At 37.6% G+C, this 16,715-nt stretch overlaps 1 protein-coding gene across 3 annotated transcripts in view; it reads right to left on the bottom strand.

The window, feature by feature from the left end:
* Window positions 1–16,715, bottom strand: part of CCSER1 (coiled-coil serine rich protein 1) — a 728,863-nt gene that overhangs the window by 626,313 nt on the left and 85,835 nt on the right. For all 3 annotated transcript variants that reach the window (XM_057417953.1, XM_057417952.1, XM_057417954.1), the window contains exons 2-4: window positions 13,524–13,620; window positions 7,996–9,351; window positions 5,252–5,439 (exon numbers count right to left, since the gene is read on the bottom strand). In XM_057417953.1, coding sequence (XP_057273936.1) covers window positions 5,252–5,439; window positions 7,996–9,307 — 1,500 coding nt within the window. In that variant the 5' untranslated portion in view covers window positions 9,308–9,351; window positions 13,524–13,620. The remainder of the gene's footprint in view (window positions 1–5,251; window positions 5,440–7,995; window positions 9,352–13,523; window positions 13,621–16,715) is intronic.

Genomic DNA, 16,715 nt, shown 5'->3' with positions numbered 1-16,715 from the left:
AATATACTGGAACCATGGGAAAGATACAAAGAAAGAAATGACACAGTCACAGAGCAACAATCTGGAAAAATCAGTTGTGCAGTTCTAATTGGACTGACACAAGTAGGCAAGGCTGCCCTGCTCTAGGCAAAAGGAGAGGACGATACAGCATTGAGGGCAAGCATAAAATTTTTTACCAGGAAGGATGAAAACTTGTAGCTGAACATAAAAACTGAAACCAAGCCACATATAGAAAAGATTCAAGTATGAGAAACTGAAGTAAAACCTGTGCTTGAGAGAGTACCCAGGGAAATGCAGTTCCTGCAGAACAGAAAGGCCAGTGATAGTGTTCACCAAGACAGGAAAAAGCTGAAAAATTAGGTTCCTTTTAGTAATGTAGCACATTTGCTGATAGCCAGACGTGGGTAAGCGAGCTGTCAAAAAGTCAGACAGTTTTGGGGTGTTTGTTTTTTTTTTCTAAATAATTTGAAGCAGAAAGGCAGGTCTTTGAAAGCCAAATGTAAGCAGGCAGTCTCATTCTACTCCATATACGCCACCATATTTCTCCACAACACAGTGCAGCTCATGTGTTGAAATTGGGCAGTGTGGTCTAGGAGCTCCAACAATCTTCTGAAGCTGTTTTTTAAACTTGTAGTAACATACATCTACTTTCACTCATATCATCCTTTATGACTATCTGGTTTCAATGCTAATTTGCTAGCATTTCAAAATGTCTATCCTCAACTTAAGAAAAAAAAAAGGCAATTATTATTGTTTCTTTAATATTTCCTCTTTAGTGCTGGTAAAGGTCATATTTAGGATTGTCATCTGTTCATATTAGCCTCTGCTGTGAGAAGTGATGGATAATTTTGTTGCTCTCACTTCAGTTTCTGCTATTCTAAGTACTGTAGCATATTAACTCTTTTTCCCTACTGTTCTGTCTCCTAATCCTTTAAAGAAATTACTTACAGTGATCTGGGAGTCTGATCCTTTTTGTTTTTTTTTTTCTATACAGTTATTATAATTCTTTTTTGCATTTCAACTTCCCAGATCTATTTTCTTTTCATTGGTCTTGCAGGGCTGCATATTTCTGGCCATTCAGGTATTTTACCATGCTGCTTTACATTTTGAATTTCTTCCTTTTTGCTTTTCTTACATCTTGGAAAAGAACCACCACCTAGATGGAGAACAGGTCTCAAGATCACAGCCTCTATCAATCTTACGAGGCTAGATAACTAGTCCATATATTATGTCTAAATTTTTGAAGTTGTAACTGATGATTTCATAGTTGGAACATTTGAATGACCAGAGTTTCTATATATACAGAATATATATATTCTATGAACCTCTTTAAATTGCATCAGTATCAACCATGTTCATTGGAAAAGGGTCTATTACACTGCACAGGCTAATCAACATTAAACTGTTCCAGAAACGTGTCCTGAATTGCAGTTTTCACCTTTTGTCTAATTGTAAAAGTAAAGTCTAAAACCATTTTTAGTGAAATGGTGTCATCTTGTGGCAGAAATCAGTCACTGCAAGAATGATGGATTTGAAACTGTTCTAAGGAAAAACACAGAGAATTAATAATTGAAGTGGTTAATCTCAACCATCTCTTTCAGTTCATTATTTACTTAACTAAAAAATTGGCACAATTTCAGTTATTTTGTAAGACTTTTTTCTTTCCTTAAGTCTCATTTACAAGTACCACTGTTCTTGTCCAGATTATAAATTATTTTCAGCTTCTCACAAGTGAGTTAATATCACTCTTGCAGGAGGTGGTGACTGTCTTTGAAGGTTTGATACATACTCTCAGTGTTAAGAAGATCCATCTATCTAAGCTTTTACCTATCACATTCAAAAAATGCACTGCCAGTCATGCCAAGAACACTCTGATGGGCAAGTTGTTTAGAAGGAAGAGAAGTTTCTCAGTTCTCCTTTCCTGCTTCTCATCTCCTGTGAAAATCTATCATCCCTTCAATTCTTCTGGCTCCTCACTCCCATTAGCCCCTCAGAAGAAAGAACCCACACTGCCTGACAGCAAGAAAAAGAAAGCAAACAGGGTCTTGGAGGACTTTCTTCAGTTTGTGAGGAAAGTTTCCATGTTATAAAGCTTCTTCAGCTTAGCACGACATCTGGATGATGCCAGAAAACCAGCATCCACAGCTGCTGCCACTCACTCAATGCTGCAGAGCAGAACTGAACAGCAACGGTGTCCCTCGGCAGGGAGGCCTCAGCAATCCCTTGTGAACTTGCCCTCCCTTAAATGCCTTTGGCTCATTTTCTTCCAAAATTGAAGAAAATGAATACAGATAGCCACAGAGGCTAACGTTTTTCTAGACATACAATATAGTTAGGTTAGGATTTTTAACCATAGGGGTTTTTGTAACTCCAATTCTTTATCGAGTCTTTATTCTTCATTATGATCATTCACTTGCAATAATCTGCTACTGTGGTGTTAAAGATTAATTGATTGTGTCAAGTTTCTTGAAAGGGCCTTTTTCCTGTTTAGATATGTATTGCTAAAAACATTCCAATTCTTCAATTTTAATTCCTTTTCCTTCCAGGGAACTCAGCTTATTCTTTTAACTTTTGGTTGTTGGAGGGTGGATAGAGTGGGTTTTGTTTTGTTTATTACTTCTTGTATCTCACTTCCTACTAAAGAAACACTTTTCACGTAGCATTTTCTTACAAAAACAAACAGTCAGTACAAACATTTTGCAACAGAAACTTATCAATTTGTGGATAAGCTTGCTAATGGAAGGGGTGGGGGGAATTAAAAAAAAACAAAACACATGGATTTCATACACAAAACATGAAGAATCGGAGACTCAAATATCACCCACCCCCCATGCACATTTTGCTTACTTCCTTTTGTTACTGTGCTGTCACCTTCCTAGTCCCACCACTAACAGAGGGCTAAACAGAATGAAGTGCTATGCCATCGGTCTAGCCTAGTGTTTAAATGAATGCAGAGATCTGCATAATAGCTTGGGTCTAACAACCCAGATAAGTTTTATAGGCTTGAGCCAGGGTAAACCAGCTTTTTAGGACAGAAACTACATCTGCATAACAGTCTGTATGCCTACATGAAACAGCATCTTTAAATGTCATCATATTCTTTCTGGCTCTGAAAAATAAGATGTTATTCATTGATATTTGGATGTTAGCTTCCTGAAAAAAAAACAGAGAAATACGCTATAAATATATACCTTAATAGAACAAAGGGGTTTTTCTACTATTTAGAAGAATTCTGCCCCTTGATTTCTATGCTGTATCTCTGGGTATAATAATCCAGTGTATAGAAAGAAAAGTTTTTTTAAAAATCAAGGGTTTTGTTAAAATAAATTTTGAAGTACTGTACTACTTCATCTGACAAATTGTCAACAATGTAGAAACAAGAAAGGCGGATGTGAAAAATCTTATCCTTCCTAAAATTAATTTGCCTCCTACCCTTTCAGGTAGTATAACATTAATCAGTAAATACTGATAAATCGGCACAACCTGATACTGCTAAGAAGAGCATACTCCTGTTACTGAACTGTAGGCAATCCAATCTGCCCAGGTTACAAAAAGTGAGTGTACAGGCAAGCATTTCTGTAAAAGCCATCAAATAACTCCATTCTATTGAGTGTTTTTAGTGACCACTGCTGCAGGACACTGTTACACTGGAAAATCTGTTGTGCATTGGCCGTACATAGTAAGATTTTCCTTGGGACTAATGTAGTTTTCTGCTGCCATCCACAGCAGCATTTGTGAGCTCAGCCAAAAAAGGAACATTAAGGTAATACATTCAGACACAGGGGCAAGATCTGCCCAGATCAAAGATAAATTTCACATCCTCTTGAGAAACCCTTAAACTCCAATTTCCTGCCACAGTTTCTGTAAGGGGATTTCACGCTAAATCGCATCTTTCTCTGGAGAACAATTTTTAAATGACCAACCAGAAACTAGTATGGGCAAATCTCACAGAGGAAGACAATTTAGCCTTCCTTAGCTTCTTGGGTAAGAAAGATTACATTTAGTGACAGGCAAAACAACATGCAGTCATAAAAGTTGTCAAAGTCATGGTATGAATTGTTGAGTTTTAGCATTAGCTTGTAAAACTACACTAGAAGAGCACATAACAGGAAATCTAACACCCGTTTATATCAATCAGTGTCACATCTCTGAAAAACCGCAAAAATTCTTTCCTAGAAATGGCATTTGTGTTCACATCTGAGTTTCTCAGGGATGTGTTTGGTCACGCATCATTGTAACAATGGCTATCAAGTACACCAGAAAAGAAAAAGCCCCTTTATTTATACATCTGTTTAGAAACTCTAGGCAAGGGTAAGAGCTTAGAGCTTTTTGCTTTCTGTGGAAAATTTTCAGATTAAGAATACAAAATTAATCCTCTTTTTCAGCTAGCATGTTGAATATTTCAAACTAATACTGGCCATAAAACTTGTTTTAGTGATTCCCATAAGCTAAAGAGTGGATGCCATTGCTGTAGATGTTCAATCTTAGAATCTTGTTTATCTCTCTCATTAGAGAGCGCATGCATAAGTATAAATGACATTGGTCTTAAAATGTTTATTCTCACTGGCTACAGGAAAGCACAAACTTGTTAATCAGTCAGTTCCTTCTGTTAGTATTTCACTAGAAGAGCGAAATTACTCAAAAGTAATCTTCTGCAGTTACGTAACTTCTCTTACTTTTCCAGTCCTTGGGACCCTCAAGGGTTCTCAGTAAAGATCCTTTCCTCTCCTCCTTACTTTCTGTCCAGAGCGAAAGTATTCAAACTTGTCACCAGATTCAAAAGGGACCGCTCTGACCTTTCAAGTGAGCCTCCTTACAGACAACTTCCTTTCTATTCAGCTTCTCATCTCACTCATACCAGACCAGAGTCAATGAAATAACTAACACGGTCACACAATGCTGCCACAAAGTAGCCCACTGTATTTCACCTCAGAAATCGTCATACTGAATTTTGCTGCAGTTTCCTCTTCCACTACTTTTCTCCCAGGAAAATCACCAAAGCATGACAAGAATCTCTTCACAAAGCATGAAAACCTTTTCACAATGTCACACCCTAAAAAAAAAAAATATTTTCAATATCTGAGCCCGGATCACATTTTGGAAGCCTGAGACAGTGTGTGTTTTGTCCCCACACACACACCCTTATTAGCATCCATTGTTTGTAAAGTTGCTGCTTCTCATCAAAGTTACTCCAACCACAGAAAAATCACCGTGCTGTTCATTTTTGAGAGAATATGAGAATAAAACTCACCATGCTGTTCATTTTTGAAGAGGATGAGCTTGCTCTCTGCTTCCGTAGGCTGTTAAGCTCTTCTGTATTTCCAGCCTTTGGTTTTATGATCAGCCGACTGCCTCCAGCAGTACCTTCTGAAGAGGATCTCAGTCGCTTCTCAACAAATCTGCCTTCTCGGTACGGACTGAAGCTATTGGCAAGATCAACTACAAATAGAGAAGCAACCAGCAATCATTAGAGAGTTACTCTCTACAGCTCTTTTCTTAATGAGAACGCTGCTTTTCTTGAAATGTTTACATTGAAAGGCAATCTCATAAGAGATGTTCTATAGAAATCAGACTCCCCTCATCTAGATAAGTGTCACCTGTGTCCCCAATTTGCTGTTGAGCACTCAATGACTAGCACACTCAGCACACTGCAGCCCAGTCCATGACTCCTTACAGAATCCAAAAGAACTTTTGCGTCATCCTTTTTTTTCTCCCCCTGTTCTAGGACACTTCCAATCCATTGTCCAGTAAAATCTACCAGAGAAACTATCACCGGCCCATTTGTGCCAAAACCCAACCTGCCTTACCCTGAGTCCCAAGGCAAGTTCATGTTTTGTAGGGCCAAGCCACAACTTAGTTATCACTGCACAGGACAAGGACACACACTGGTTTCAGGTTCTGTTTAGCTTTCCTAGCTCAGCTCTGCATTCTCATCCCCCAAATTCAGTCTGCAGGCGCAGGCTGAATCTCAGTGCCCAACTCCAGTTAAATACATTAGAAAAGAGGAGAAAAATTACATTTTGAGGTGTTAGGGTAAATTTAGAGATGGGGAAAGAGAAAAGCCTAATAACATAATAAATGCCACACAGAATATCTTATCTTCTTTTGTCTTTTGCAAGAGAACTTATTTTCTGTAAGGCTTCTCAAAAAAATCTGTGTCACAAAAATACAAAAAAGTATTACATAAATTATTTCTATAGTAAGAAATATATCAAACCTGCTTATACATTAATATCATGTTTATGATGCTATCTATAATATCAGCTGTGAGACCAGCTATGGAAGAGAAAATATCTATTACCAAAGAAAACGTATGGAAATATTTTGCATTCACATCTGGTTTTAAATACTATTTTAGCAAGACTAAATGTTCAAACCAGTTTGTTTGTAACAGATATAGCTATTTATAACCATATCTTACTGAATGCCATATAAGTTTTTACTATATTAGTATCATTTCATATGGCAGGACTGTGTATCTTTTTCCAATGGTTCCTTTGCTTGGCCAATATCTAATTTTAAATATATTCTTCACCACACAAGTAAAAAACCAAATTACATTTTGAACAGCACTATAGAACCCTAACAATCATGATTTTTATACAGTGCAGTGTTGGCGCTAGTGTTTCTGTGAACATTAATCCCATTTACAAAAATCCCGCTGTCACAGTTTCAACTCCAGTTAGCTGCTTTTCAGAAATGCAGATTAAATATACAACTGCTGATGCATGAGTTTCAAATGCACTGTGTATTTCTAAACATCGCTCTGAGCTGCTCACTTGCTGTTCTGCAGTACTCTCTAATAACAGATGCAAAAGGATGAGCTCATTTACAGATGAGCCAATGATGTTGCAAGAAAGACCGAGTGCTCAGCACCAGTAACATACATAAATGGAAATGTTTTTTCTCCCAATTGACTAAGGTCTGAGGGAGAGAGGTCCTTTCTAGTGAAAGCTAATTTAGTGGATTAATTTTACTTTATATCACTGTTTACGTACAAGATATCCAACCAAGCCTTGAAGTGACAAATGATTCAAAAAGCAAGATTGCTTTTTGATTATTATCTACATGCCTCTATAAATATAAGTTTACACTCAATCATCTTCTAATTCAAACACTATAAATGCAGACGTGTTAAGTCTCACAAATTTTGGCCTGCCAGATACAACCTCAGGGTTATGCAAGAAAGCACCAGTCTTTGGTCTAGTTTGAGAAAATAAACTGTCAGAGATAAATGTCTTCTGACACGTGTCCTTCACTCAAGGGCCTGGTGCCTTTATTCATCTGCATCTAGCTAGAATGGGATTTCTAGGCACAGCCTTTCCACTTAATCTTGTTAATATTTCTAAATGCTTTTTCATAAACTAAAGATCCAGTGTGAAATTTAGCCGGTAATTAACTCTGTTTCATTGATTTCGTAATGAGAACTTGCACAATGTTATTTCAGGTGGAAGCAGAAATAGGATCTTTCATGCTCTGCCACAGAAACATCCAGTCCAAGCTACTCCGTATCGTTAGCTGAATAGGGCAAGCAAGAATTGGGAAATTTCAAAACCCAGATCAATATAAGATAAACTGTATTATTTTTCATAACTGGAATAAAAGAAGGTTTTTCTGTGACAATGTTCGATCTCAAACAATGCAACCCTTTGGCTCAAGTCCAAAACAGGCATACCTCAAAAATACACCATCTTCAGCCTTCACCAAGAGGCAAGGATCAATATTCTTTCTTAATTAATTTTCTACCACTGGAAAGCATAGCTACAAACAGCACTGACAGGTGTTTGCAAACTGTAAAACGTGAACTCAAAAATCACTGACTTTAATTCCTACAATTTAGGGAGGAGGACACAATTCATAATTTTTGAACTTTCTAACTAGCACTTCCAAATCTGCAAAACACTTTTATGATCAAACAATATTTACAGAAGAACTGAGAACAAAAACCACACACACACCCCCCAAACCCAATAACAAAAAGATCACATGACATACCTTTAGAACAGTTTGTTTCATAACCCTGTTGTGGTTTAAAGGACTGAGGTTCAGAACATGGAACAATCTGAGACTCCACTACAGGAATTGTCTCCTCTGCGTGCTTGGATGGCGTACTTTCATCTCTGTCCCCACTCAACCCCTGTGCCTTTGAAGAGGGTATCACTGGTTCTTCTCTATGCTGTAACTCAAAGTTTTCTAAATGTGCGTTTGCAGAGTTAATTTCTCCTATGTGCCTGTCATTGCTGATATGTAGTTCATTGGCTTGCAATGATACTTTTGTTTGACTAGCAGCTGAGGCTTTGAATAAGGTACTAGAATCAACACTACATAAGCTTGCATGATTCACACGAGACACACCAGTAGAATGGCCAGTACTTTCTATAAAATCCATTTCCCTCGCAGGAGCAGCAACAGGATTGAGGATCTGAGAGGTAGAGACATTGTGGCCAAAATCTTCTGTAAGCAGCACCCCAGTCCCATTGCTGCCCAGAGCATCAGCCTCTGAAACAGAATCCTCTGTCAGAGCAACAAAGTCAGAGGGCGTCTGGGCAGCTGTAAGGTCAGCTGAGAGCAGTGGGGACTGTAAGGAACTTCCCATGCACTCTGTCGTCTCAGCTGAACATGGAGGAGAGGACTTGGTGATCACAGGTTCACTTTCCACATACGATTTAATCTCCAGCAAACACCTGGACTGCTGCACGGAGGAAACTGACTGACTCTCTGGTACTGGTTTAGAAAATTTGTAGTGCGATGAAAAAGATTTAGGGAGAAGTTTCCGTGTGGAATGTTTGACAGAGTATCGGCTCTGCTCCTCTGCAAAGCCTGAATCATCACCCTCATTCTTCCCAGAGCTTATGCAATTTATAAAGACATTCTTATTAGCTGAAGGCTCCTTTCCCTTGTCAAAATCATCTGTCAAAGACCTTGTTATCTTCTTGCTACGTGAGCTGCCAAAGCCAACTGAATGCCTTCCTCTGCTTTTAATGTGTTCCTCTAAGCTCAGTTTTTGAAAAGTGCTGAGAGAGGACTGGGCACCATTTGTGACATTAACATTTTGACTAGCAGAGTCAGGCTTCTGCTCACTCCCTTTCTTGTTATGGAAGCTAATGGAAGGAGTGCGGAAGATACTCCGGCGCTTGCCTGTGCTCCCTGAGCTGGAGTTAGTGCTGGATGGGGAGGATGTGTGGGCACCAATGGCATTAGCAGAAGAAGGTGAGGAGGGAAGAGAGTCGTGTCTCCGGCTAACACTTCTCCTGAATATTGGCAATCGAGATACTAGAGTCGATCGTCTGGATCCTGAGTCCCCCATCAGGGTACAAAGTGTCCGTGGCTCTTCACACCCAATAAATTAATCTGGGGGAAAAAGGGAAAAAAAATTATTCAGCCTCAAAGTCCACTTGAACAGGCTTTACGCCAGCCTAAATGCAACATCAATTTTATGCATAGCTTCAAGTTGTTACATATGCGTTACTGAAGACTTACAGAGTTTCAAAGTGATATTCAGTAGACAGCACTGAAAACCCAGCAGCTGAGCAAAGATGTGGATGAAAAAGTTCTATATTACATATATATGGTATTATATCATATTACATATATATGGTATTATATCATTTTATAGATATTATATATATTATACAATGCAGATCACCATGGTTAAGAGTATAAAATCTACATGCTAAAATAGATACAAATGTCCTTTTATGCAAGTTCTTAGGACATGTCATCTTATAAACTGTAAGCTCTATTAAGAGACTTGATTTTTCATGATCTGAGTAGAACAACACATTATTTTGTGCTCCTGAACACTCAGATATTTGCAAGAAAAGATTGAAATATTCTTCAATGAATTTTCAGTTGAATTTTTAATTCCTTTATGTGCTCCTGCTAAAGGCTGTATGTATCACCTTACAGCAAAAAAAAGTGCTGGCATTGCAATCAAGCTAAAATATGCATCACGAAAAATTCTTCAAAAGGAACTATAAGTGCTAGGAATTTACTGTCAAAATATGGTGACGTGTTTCTAGATATGAACTTGAATGTTTCACTTGAACACTCCTCTGAAATCCTCTTGTAACGTACTTGCTCACAATTAACTATTTTTGCAGTTGGTTTGAAATCAGTGAAAAGTGTTTCATACACCCTTAGATTTTTTTTTAATAAATATTTAAGCAACAAAGACTTATTTTTATCAGCACAGCAGATATATCAGTTCTATCTCCTTTTTGTTCTCATTATATAAACCATCACTGTGAGAGACAGTACCACAGAGGGAGCAATAAAAACACGATATATAGTCGCACAAATGAGAAAGGCTGTAGGTATGATGCCCAAGTGCAACTTCGTGAGCTGCAGATGTTCAGCACACAGGAATAAAAATCAGGTCATTTATCTAAAAAATGTTTGTATGTCAAGTTCAAAAACAAATTCATTCATCTAATGATCACTACAACAAATATCTATGAACAATATATGTACTTACGCAGTGTATATACACACACACACATTAAAACTGGGAAAAGAATATTTAAGGATTAATAAAAGTACATATGTTACATTACTGTGAACAAAAGGGTAACACGTAAGTTCAGAGACTGTTTCTGACTAAACATTGGACTGTACTTTCTGCGTTGTTAACATGTTGTTTTTTAAAAAAGCTAGTAGAGCTCCAGCCTGAACATGCATTGCCAAAAAGCCACAATATTCACAAGCACTGGGGATCAATAAGCAATTCTGTCGTTTAAGATGAAAGAAATAGTTTGGGAACAGTCACTAATATAAGTCATTTGTTATCTCTGGTGACATGCTAAACCCCAACCTAGACAATGCCCAGGTTCTGCAACTGAAACCCAGATTTGAATTCAGTATGATTGGGACCAAACTGATGGTACAGACACACACAGGTTATCAGAATAATTTTATATCCACCACACTGATGCACAACCAGTTGTTCCATTTCACTGACACATAAGGTAGTTTGCATTTACACCACTCTTAAGAGCAAAAGCACAGACAACAGTACAGAGAAGCTGAGACCCTGTGAACCTAGACAGGGGCTTATGTTATACCAGCTTGCTCATCTGTCTACAAAATGGACTTCAGAAAGATGCATGCAATCCTCTCCACCCTCCCTGTACAAACCTCTCAGTTCTTTAACCACCTCCAGATCTATTGTGTTGTGGGTTTTTTTGCTGTTGTGAATGTCTACTTGTAGGCATGCTGACATGTATATATATGCACGTGCACACAGCCCAAGCCTAGAGATTCTGAGGGCTCTTCCTTGTATTTTAAGGAGACATCATAACTGCTGAAGAAACTTTCAAAAGCAGTTTTACAACTGTAGCAGATGAGCTAAATATTTTTTAAATAAATCAAATTACTATAGCCACCTTATGCTCAGGCAAAGCATTTCCTCCCATCGTTCACTCTCCTGCCCACAGTTTTTCAGTTCACTGGAGAACAAACCATCCTGGTTTATAATCGTGACATTCACAGAGTTGAGAGCAGAAGGAAGCAGAAAACTGGACAAAAATCACATATTAACTTTCACTGGAAATACAGAGGCTGTGTCTAAATAATAATAGAGATTATTCCTAACAATATTGCTAAGAATATACATGGTCTTAGCTTCCCAGGTGGTCATAATTTTTAATACATTATCTCTAATTGCAGATAACAAAATGGTTTTTATTCAGTCATTCTTCCTTTGCATCTTGAAGGAAGAGCACAAACTATCGACATTTCTCTTACTGACTAAGCAGCAGAAATCCTCACCCATAAAATATGAAGTAATTATAATACACCTTTCATTCTAGGTCTGCAATAACTATCAGAGGATATTTCTTAAAATCTACACATACATGTACAAATACACACATAAATGCATATATGAATGCTTATGTGCATATACAGTTCAAATACTTTGAATGCTGTATTAATATTTTATTTGTATAGATTATTACACATATACACACACGCATATACATTTTGAAGTGTATAACTGCCAATGCTTATCACTGAGTTGAAATAACAATTCTACCTGCAACACAGGAAAAAAAATGTATGTATTTCAAACTATTTTAACATTATTAATATTAATTAATACCCTCAGATATTAAAGAAGTAAAATCTTTCACTGATTTTTTTGCTTATTGCAGAGGTGTTATAAACTGCCATATATATACTATAATGGGCAAAATAGGAGGTGTTTCCTTTCAGCATCCACATTTAATATAATTAGCTGTGCTTTCCACTATATAGAAGTAACCCTCACAAAGCGAAATTCACTCCAGCTGCATATGCTTTACAAACCCACTAATTTTCTGCTAACATCCTCACCCCTGCTGGCACCCTTCTTAAAAGCTGCAACAGAGGAAAAAGAAAACAGCAGAGAAAGACACTTTTGCAATCCTATTATGCTATTCCAGACAACTCTTTCACACTTAAATTGGACAACAATTCTAATTCTACACAATCAATCGAGGACCTAATACAAAGTTCTGTGTGTCTTAAATTATTGTAGTTTTTAGAATAGTAACAAGTAGTCAAATAAAAAAGAAGGATGAAGGAAAAGTGGCAGTCTATGAAAGTTTCAGTTAGATCAGGCCCCTTGTTTAGGACAAAATGTATTTTACATCATTATCACATAATGTGAACAGCCAAAAAATAGCCTACACCTTATGCTGTACAGAGGTCTGATTCTTGGTCAAATACACAAACCATTACTTTACAATACTTTTTAATTCTAAAATCCAGTTTCTGCTGAAACTGAAGGGTTTACTCCGTGCTTCAACAGACAGACGTTCAAATTTTGGTTTTATTGTAATGGATTTTTGATGCACAACAAGACAAAGTTTGATATATTAAAGGAAAATAAGTAAACTGTTTTGAAAACATTTAATTGCAGCCAAAGTAATGGTGGACTGTTTCAGCATCTTTCCTACTTCAGACAGTTTCCTGAGCTCCTGTGCTGAAACCAATGCAAATGAAAAACAGGCAAAATGTGAACAAGACATTTTTCCTCTTATAAGCAATTTTTAAAATTAATCAAATAACAATAGTTTCCTTTCACACTGGCCTGCACCAAGATGTTGAAAAATGCAAATTATTCTCAAAAATAACTTAAAGTCATGTACTTAATCTCCAGAGAAAACAAAAAGGCCAAGTTTTTTTCTTCTTGGAGCTTATTTTTTCCCTACAGCAATCATCTTTGGAAGAACCATCCAACTACACAATATTATGCCTTTATCTTGCCTACAGCAGTTGTATGAGTATAAAAAACATATATTTACAGGGCAAGAATTATACAAGCAGCTCTGTATTTTATATATTACTGTAACTTGTCAAAAGAAAGAAACAACTTTCAGTGAATACAACAGCAGAAAAGAAAAAAAAACACAAATATTAAAACAGCTAAAATTGTCAAAACATTACACCAATGCCTCCAGACAAATCTACTCCACCAGCTAAAAAAAAAAAACAAAAAAAAAAAAAAACAGCATTTCAGTTTCTGCCAAGCAGTTACTCACACAGGTGTGCCGGAGCGCAGCGCATTCAGTGAACAGCAACTCTTGCTGGTGGGTATGAACGCCAGCAGATGGAGCCGTGGATCTCCTCTTTCATTGACTGCAAGTGTGAAAAAGCAAGTCAGCGCCTGTTACATTTTTCACTGCCTTTCAGGCAAAATCTAGGACTCCAAATTATTTGTGACTTTTTCCATTATCATAATTACGAGTACATACCCAAAGCGAATATATATTCATTAAACAGAGAACTGTAATGCATAGGCTTGTACAAACACTCCTTTTATAAATAACCAGCCTGCTACTATCTCTTAACAGTTTCTGAACACAGCTTTCCTGAAATGCTCTCCTTAAAGATGCACCTCCTAGAAACATCAAACAATATCTTCCACACAAAGAACAAAACTGAGTTAGCTATCTAAGTTTAAACTGAGAGATGAAAGGCCCCAACCTTATATCAGAGCAAAACATCAATACTCACCTGCTCCTTACAACGCTCCTTCACAGCTGTATGATTTTTAGGCTGCACTCATAGTTTAAAGAGGATGATACCTTTTCTCTAATGATTTGAATCAAGAACCATATAACAAAGCAAAACACACAGAATTAACATGTGAATCTTCAACTGCAAACATACTCCATCCCTCAGGTGAGCACTACCACATGACAGGCGGCAAGGACCATGTAAGAGACGCAGTCTTTATAGGTGAGCTGGCTACAGACTTAGAGAGAAGTGAAATTTACCCCACAATACAACCACCAAAAAAAACTAGGTGAAAATAAATATTTTTAATTTTTGGTGAGTTGACAGAAGTCCTAATGCAGCTGATGCACTTGTAAGTCCTGGTCCTTTAGCCCAACCAGTAACATCATGGCCTGTGACTCCCACACAGATCATAAAATTTCCATCAGTCAGATTCCAGCACTATATTGTCTTCAGCATTTAAGCAGTACTTCCTTCAATACTGTTTCAATTCTATTCCAATATTATTTGTCTCTCTAGGACATTTGTGACTTGGTTTTATGAGCAATCCTATACACAAGAAGAACATAAGCCTAAAAAAGCCATTAAAATATTGTTTTACATCTCAAACAAAAGCAAAGAAACACCTGCATATAAGTTCTTAGGGTTTTAAATGTTATCAATGATAATGTGATTGGATTAATAGGCCTTTACTGAAAAATACAAGCTAAGCCAAATGCCTGTACAGTAGAAGGCAGAAGCTAAAAAGGTGGGATTACTGACACTGAAGCAATTTTGTTTTGCAAATGAAATGACTGAAATACATAACAGCCCCATGTGCTTTTGTGAATAACACTTTTTTTCTTTCCTTCTGCATGTAAACCTCACAGCATGGTACACAGCTCAAGAATGTATTTTGGGGAACAGCAGCCATAACTGTCTTCTCAGTGCAAAATTTCATAAGCTACTACCATGTCTGCACTTACTCAGAGTTTATTTTTTCTCTATAGTTTTTACAAACAAAAGAAGACTGCCCAACATATAGAGCTAGGCCTTTAAAAAACTGTGTCTACACATGAACATAAGTATAACTCTGCAGACTTTTTCTCTCTATACTGAAAACTGATTGGGCAAAGCAGCCATTGTATATCTGGAAATAGCTTTTCTATATCTGGAAAAAAAGAACACAATCCAAGCACTGAGGTATCCTAAGGCAAGACATGAATTCAATTCCCTGCATCCGGCAGCCCCAGCCTATCTTTATTTACAAATGCTCCCATGCTTTCAGGAAACAAGAGAGGAAGCAGGCAGACAAATTTGCAATAAAAAAATTTGATGCCACACACACCTCAAACCCCATCTCTCATTTTGACTGGTCTCGTACCAGCCAAAGACAGTCGTGTGAGAAAAGGCTGAGATAGTTGGGGTTGTTCAGCCTGGAGAAGACAAGACTCCAGAGAGACCTTATTGTGGCCTTTCAGTTCTTAAAAGGGGCCCATAAGAAAGATGGGGAGAGAAGCTTCAGCAGGGCCTGTTGCAACAGGACAACGGGCGATGGTTTGAAAGTAAAAGAGGGAGATTGAGGCTGGATGTGAGAAAGAAATTTTTTACAGTGAGGGTAGCAAAACACTGGTACAGGTTGCCCAGAGAGGCGGTGGATGCACCAATGGAAGCATTCAAGATCAGGCTGGATGTGGTTCTGAGTAACCTGATCTAGTTCAAGATGTCCCTGCTCCTTGCATGGGAGTTAAACTAGATTACCTTTGAAGGACCTTTCTAAAGTAAACTATTCTATGATTCTGTGAACTGCTATCCCTAGTGCTGGGATGAAATCAGAAGTGCAACAAGCATTCAAAGAACACTGGAAATAGGTTATCTATATATTTTCTTTTGACTTTAAACTAGCAAAAGGCAAACGTTAGCCTGATACAGGTCACACACAATTCATTCTTTCATTTATTTTCAACAGGTATGGAAATTCATCCCATTTGTGTTAGGTAAACTGTGGGTTTACTAAAAGAGAACCAGGAAAAACGATTTCTAGAAACCTCAAGGACACAGTTCTCTCCCACCTACAGTGCCTCTGTATCACACCAAAGACTACCTCAAAGCATTTCAGTATAATACAGAAAATAGCAGGACAGAAGTGAAACAATCTTGCGAGTAGCCTTTACATACACCCGCCAGGCAATTATTCTTCAGTAAGAGCTGGGATCATCTACTGCCAAAAAGATGACTGTATGAAGAAAATAAACAACTGACTTTCACGTATTCAACCATCAGACACAAAAAGGTCAGAAACAGGGCAAGGACCATACCACAATGAAGCAGTTAGTCACATTCATGTTTTAGCATGTTTTGTTGGGTTTTTTAACAGAGAAGAAACCATCTCTTTCACTTCTACCACTTATCTGAATTCTGGAGAAGTGTACAGTGCATTTCTTCCAACATCTGATATAGACAATACTTACAGGTTAATTAGAAACAGTTACAAGTATAAATAATAACCTGGAAACAGAAGCATCGAAGACTATACGCTTGCTTTGTGCATCAAATGTCACAGCATCGACTCTTCTGATTACTCTTCCCAAATGTGGGGTAATGTAAGCAATAAGTTACTCACTTTTAACAAGAGAAGTGTGACTTACACAGGTACCTGGGTGCACATGGAAATTATACCATAACGGGACAAAAAGACATTGACTGATGTTGAGACCTCTGATGGATAGAGATAG

Source organism: Pezoporus wallicus, unplaced genomic scaffold, assembly GCF_028554395.1.
Source record: "Pezoporus wallicus isolate ANWC-B61680 ecotype Strahan unplaced genomic scaffold, APGP_CSIRO_Pwel_v1 contig_6999, whole genome shotgun sequence".
Taxonomy (NCBI): Eukaryota; Metazoa; Chordata; class Aves; order Psittaciformes; family Psittacidae; genus Pezoporus; species Pezoporus wallicus.
Note: the sequence above shows the minus strand (reverse complement) of the source record. Positions and strands in the feature narration are given on the sequence as shown.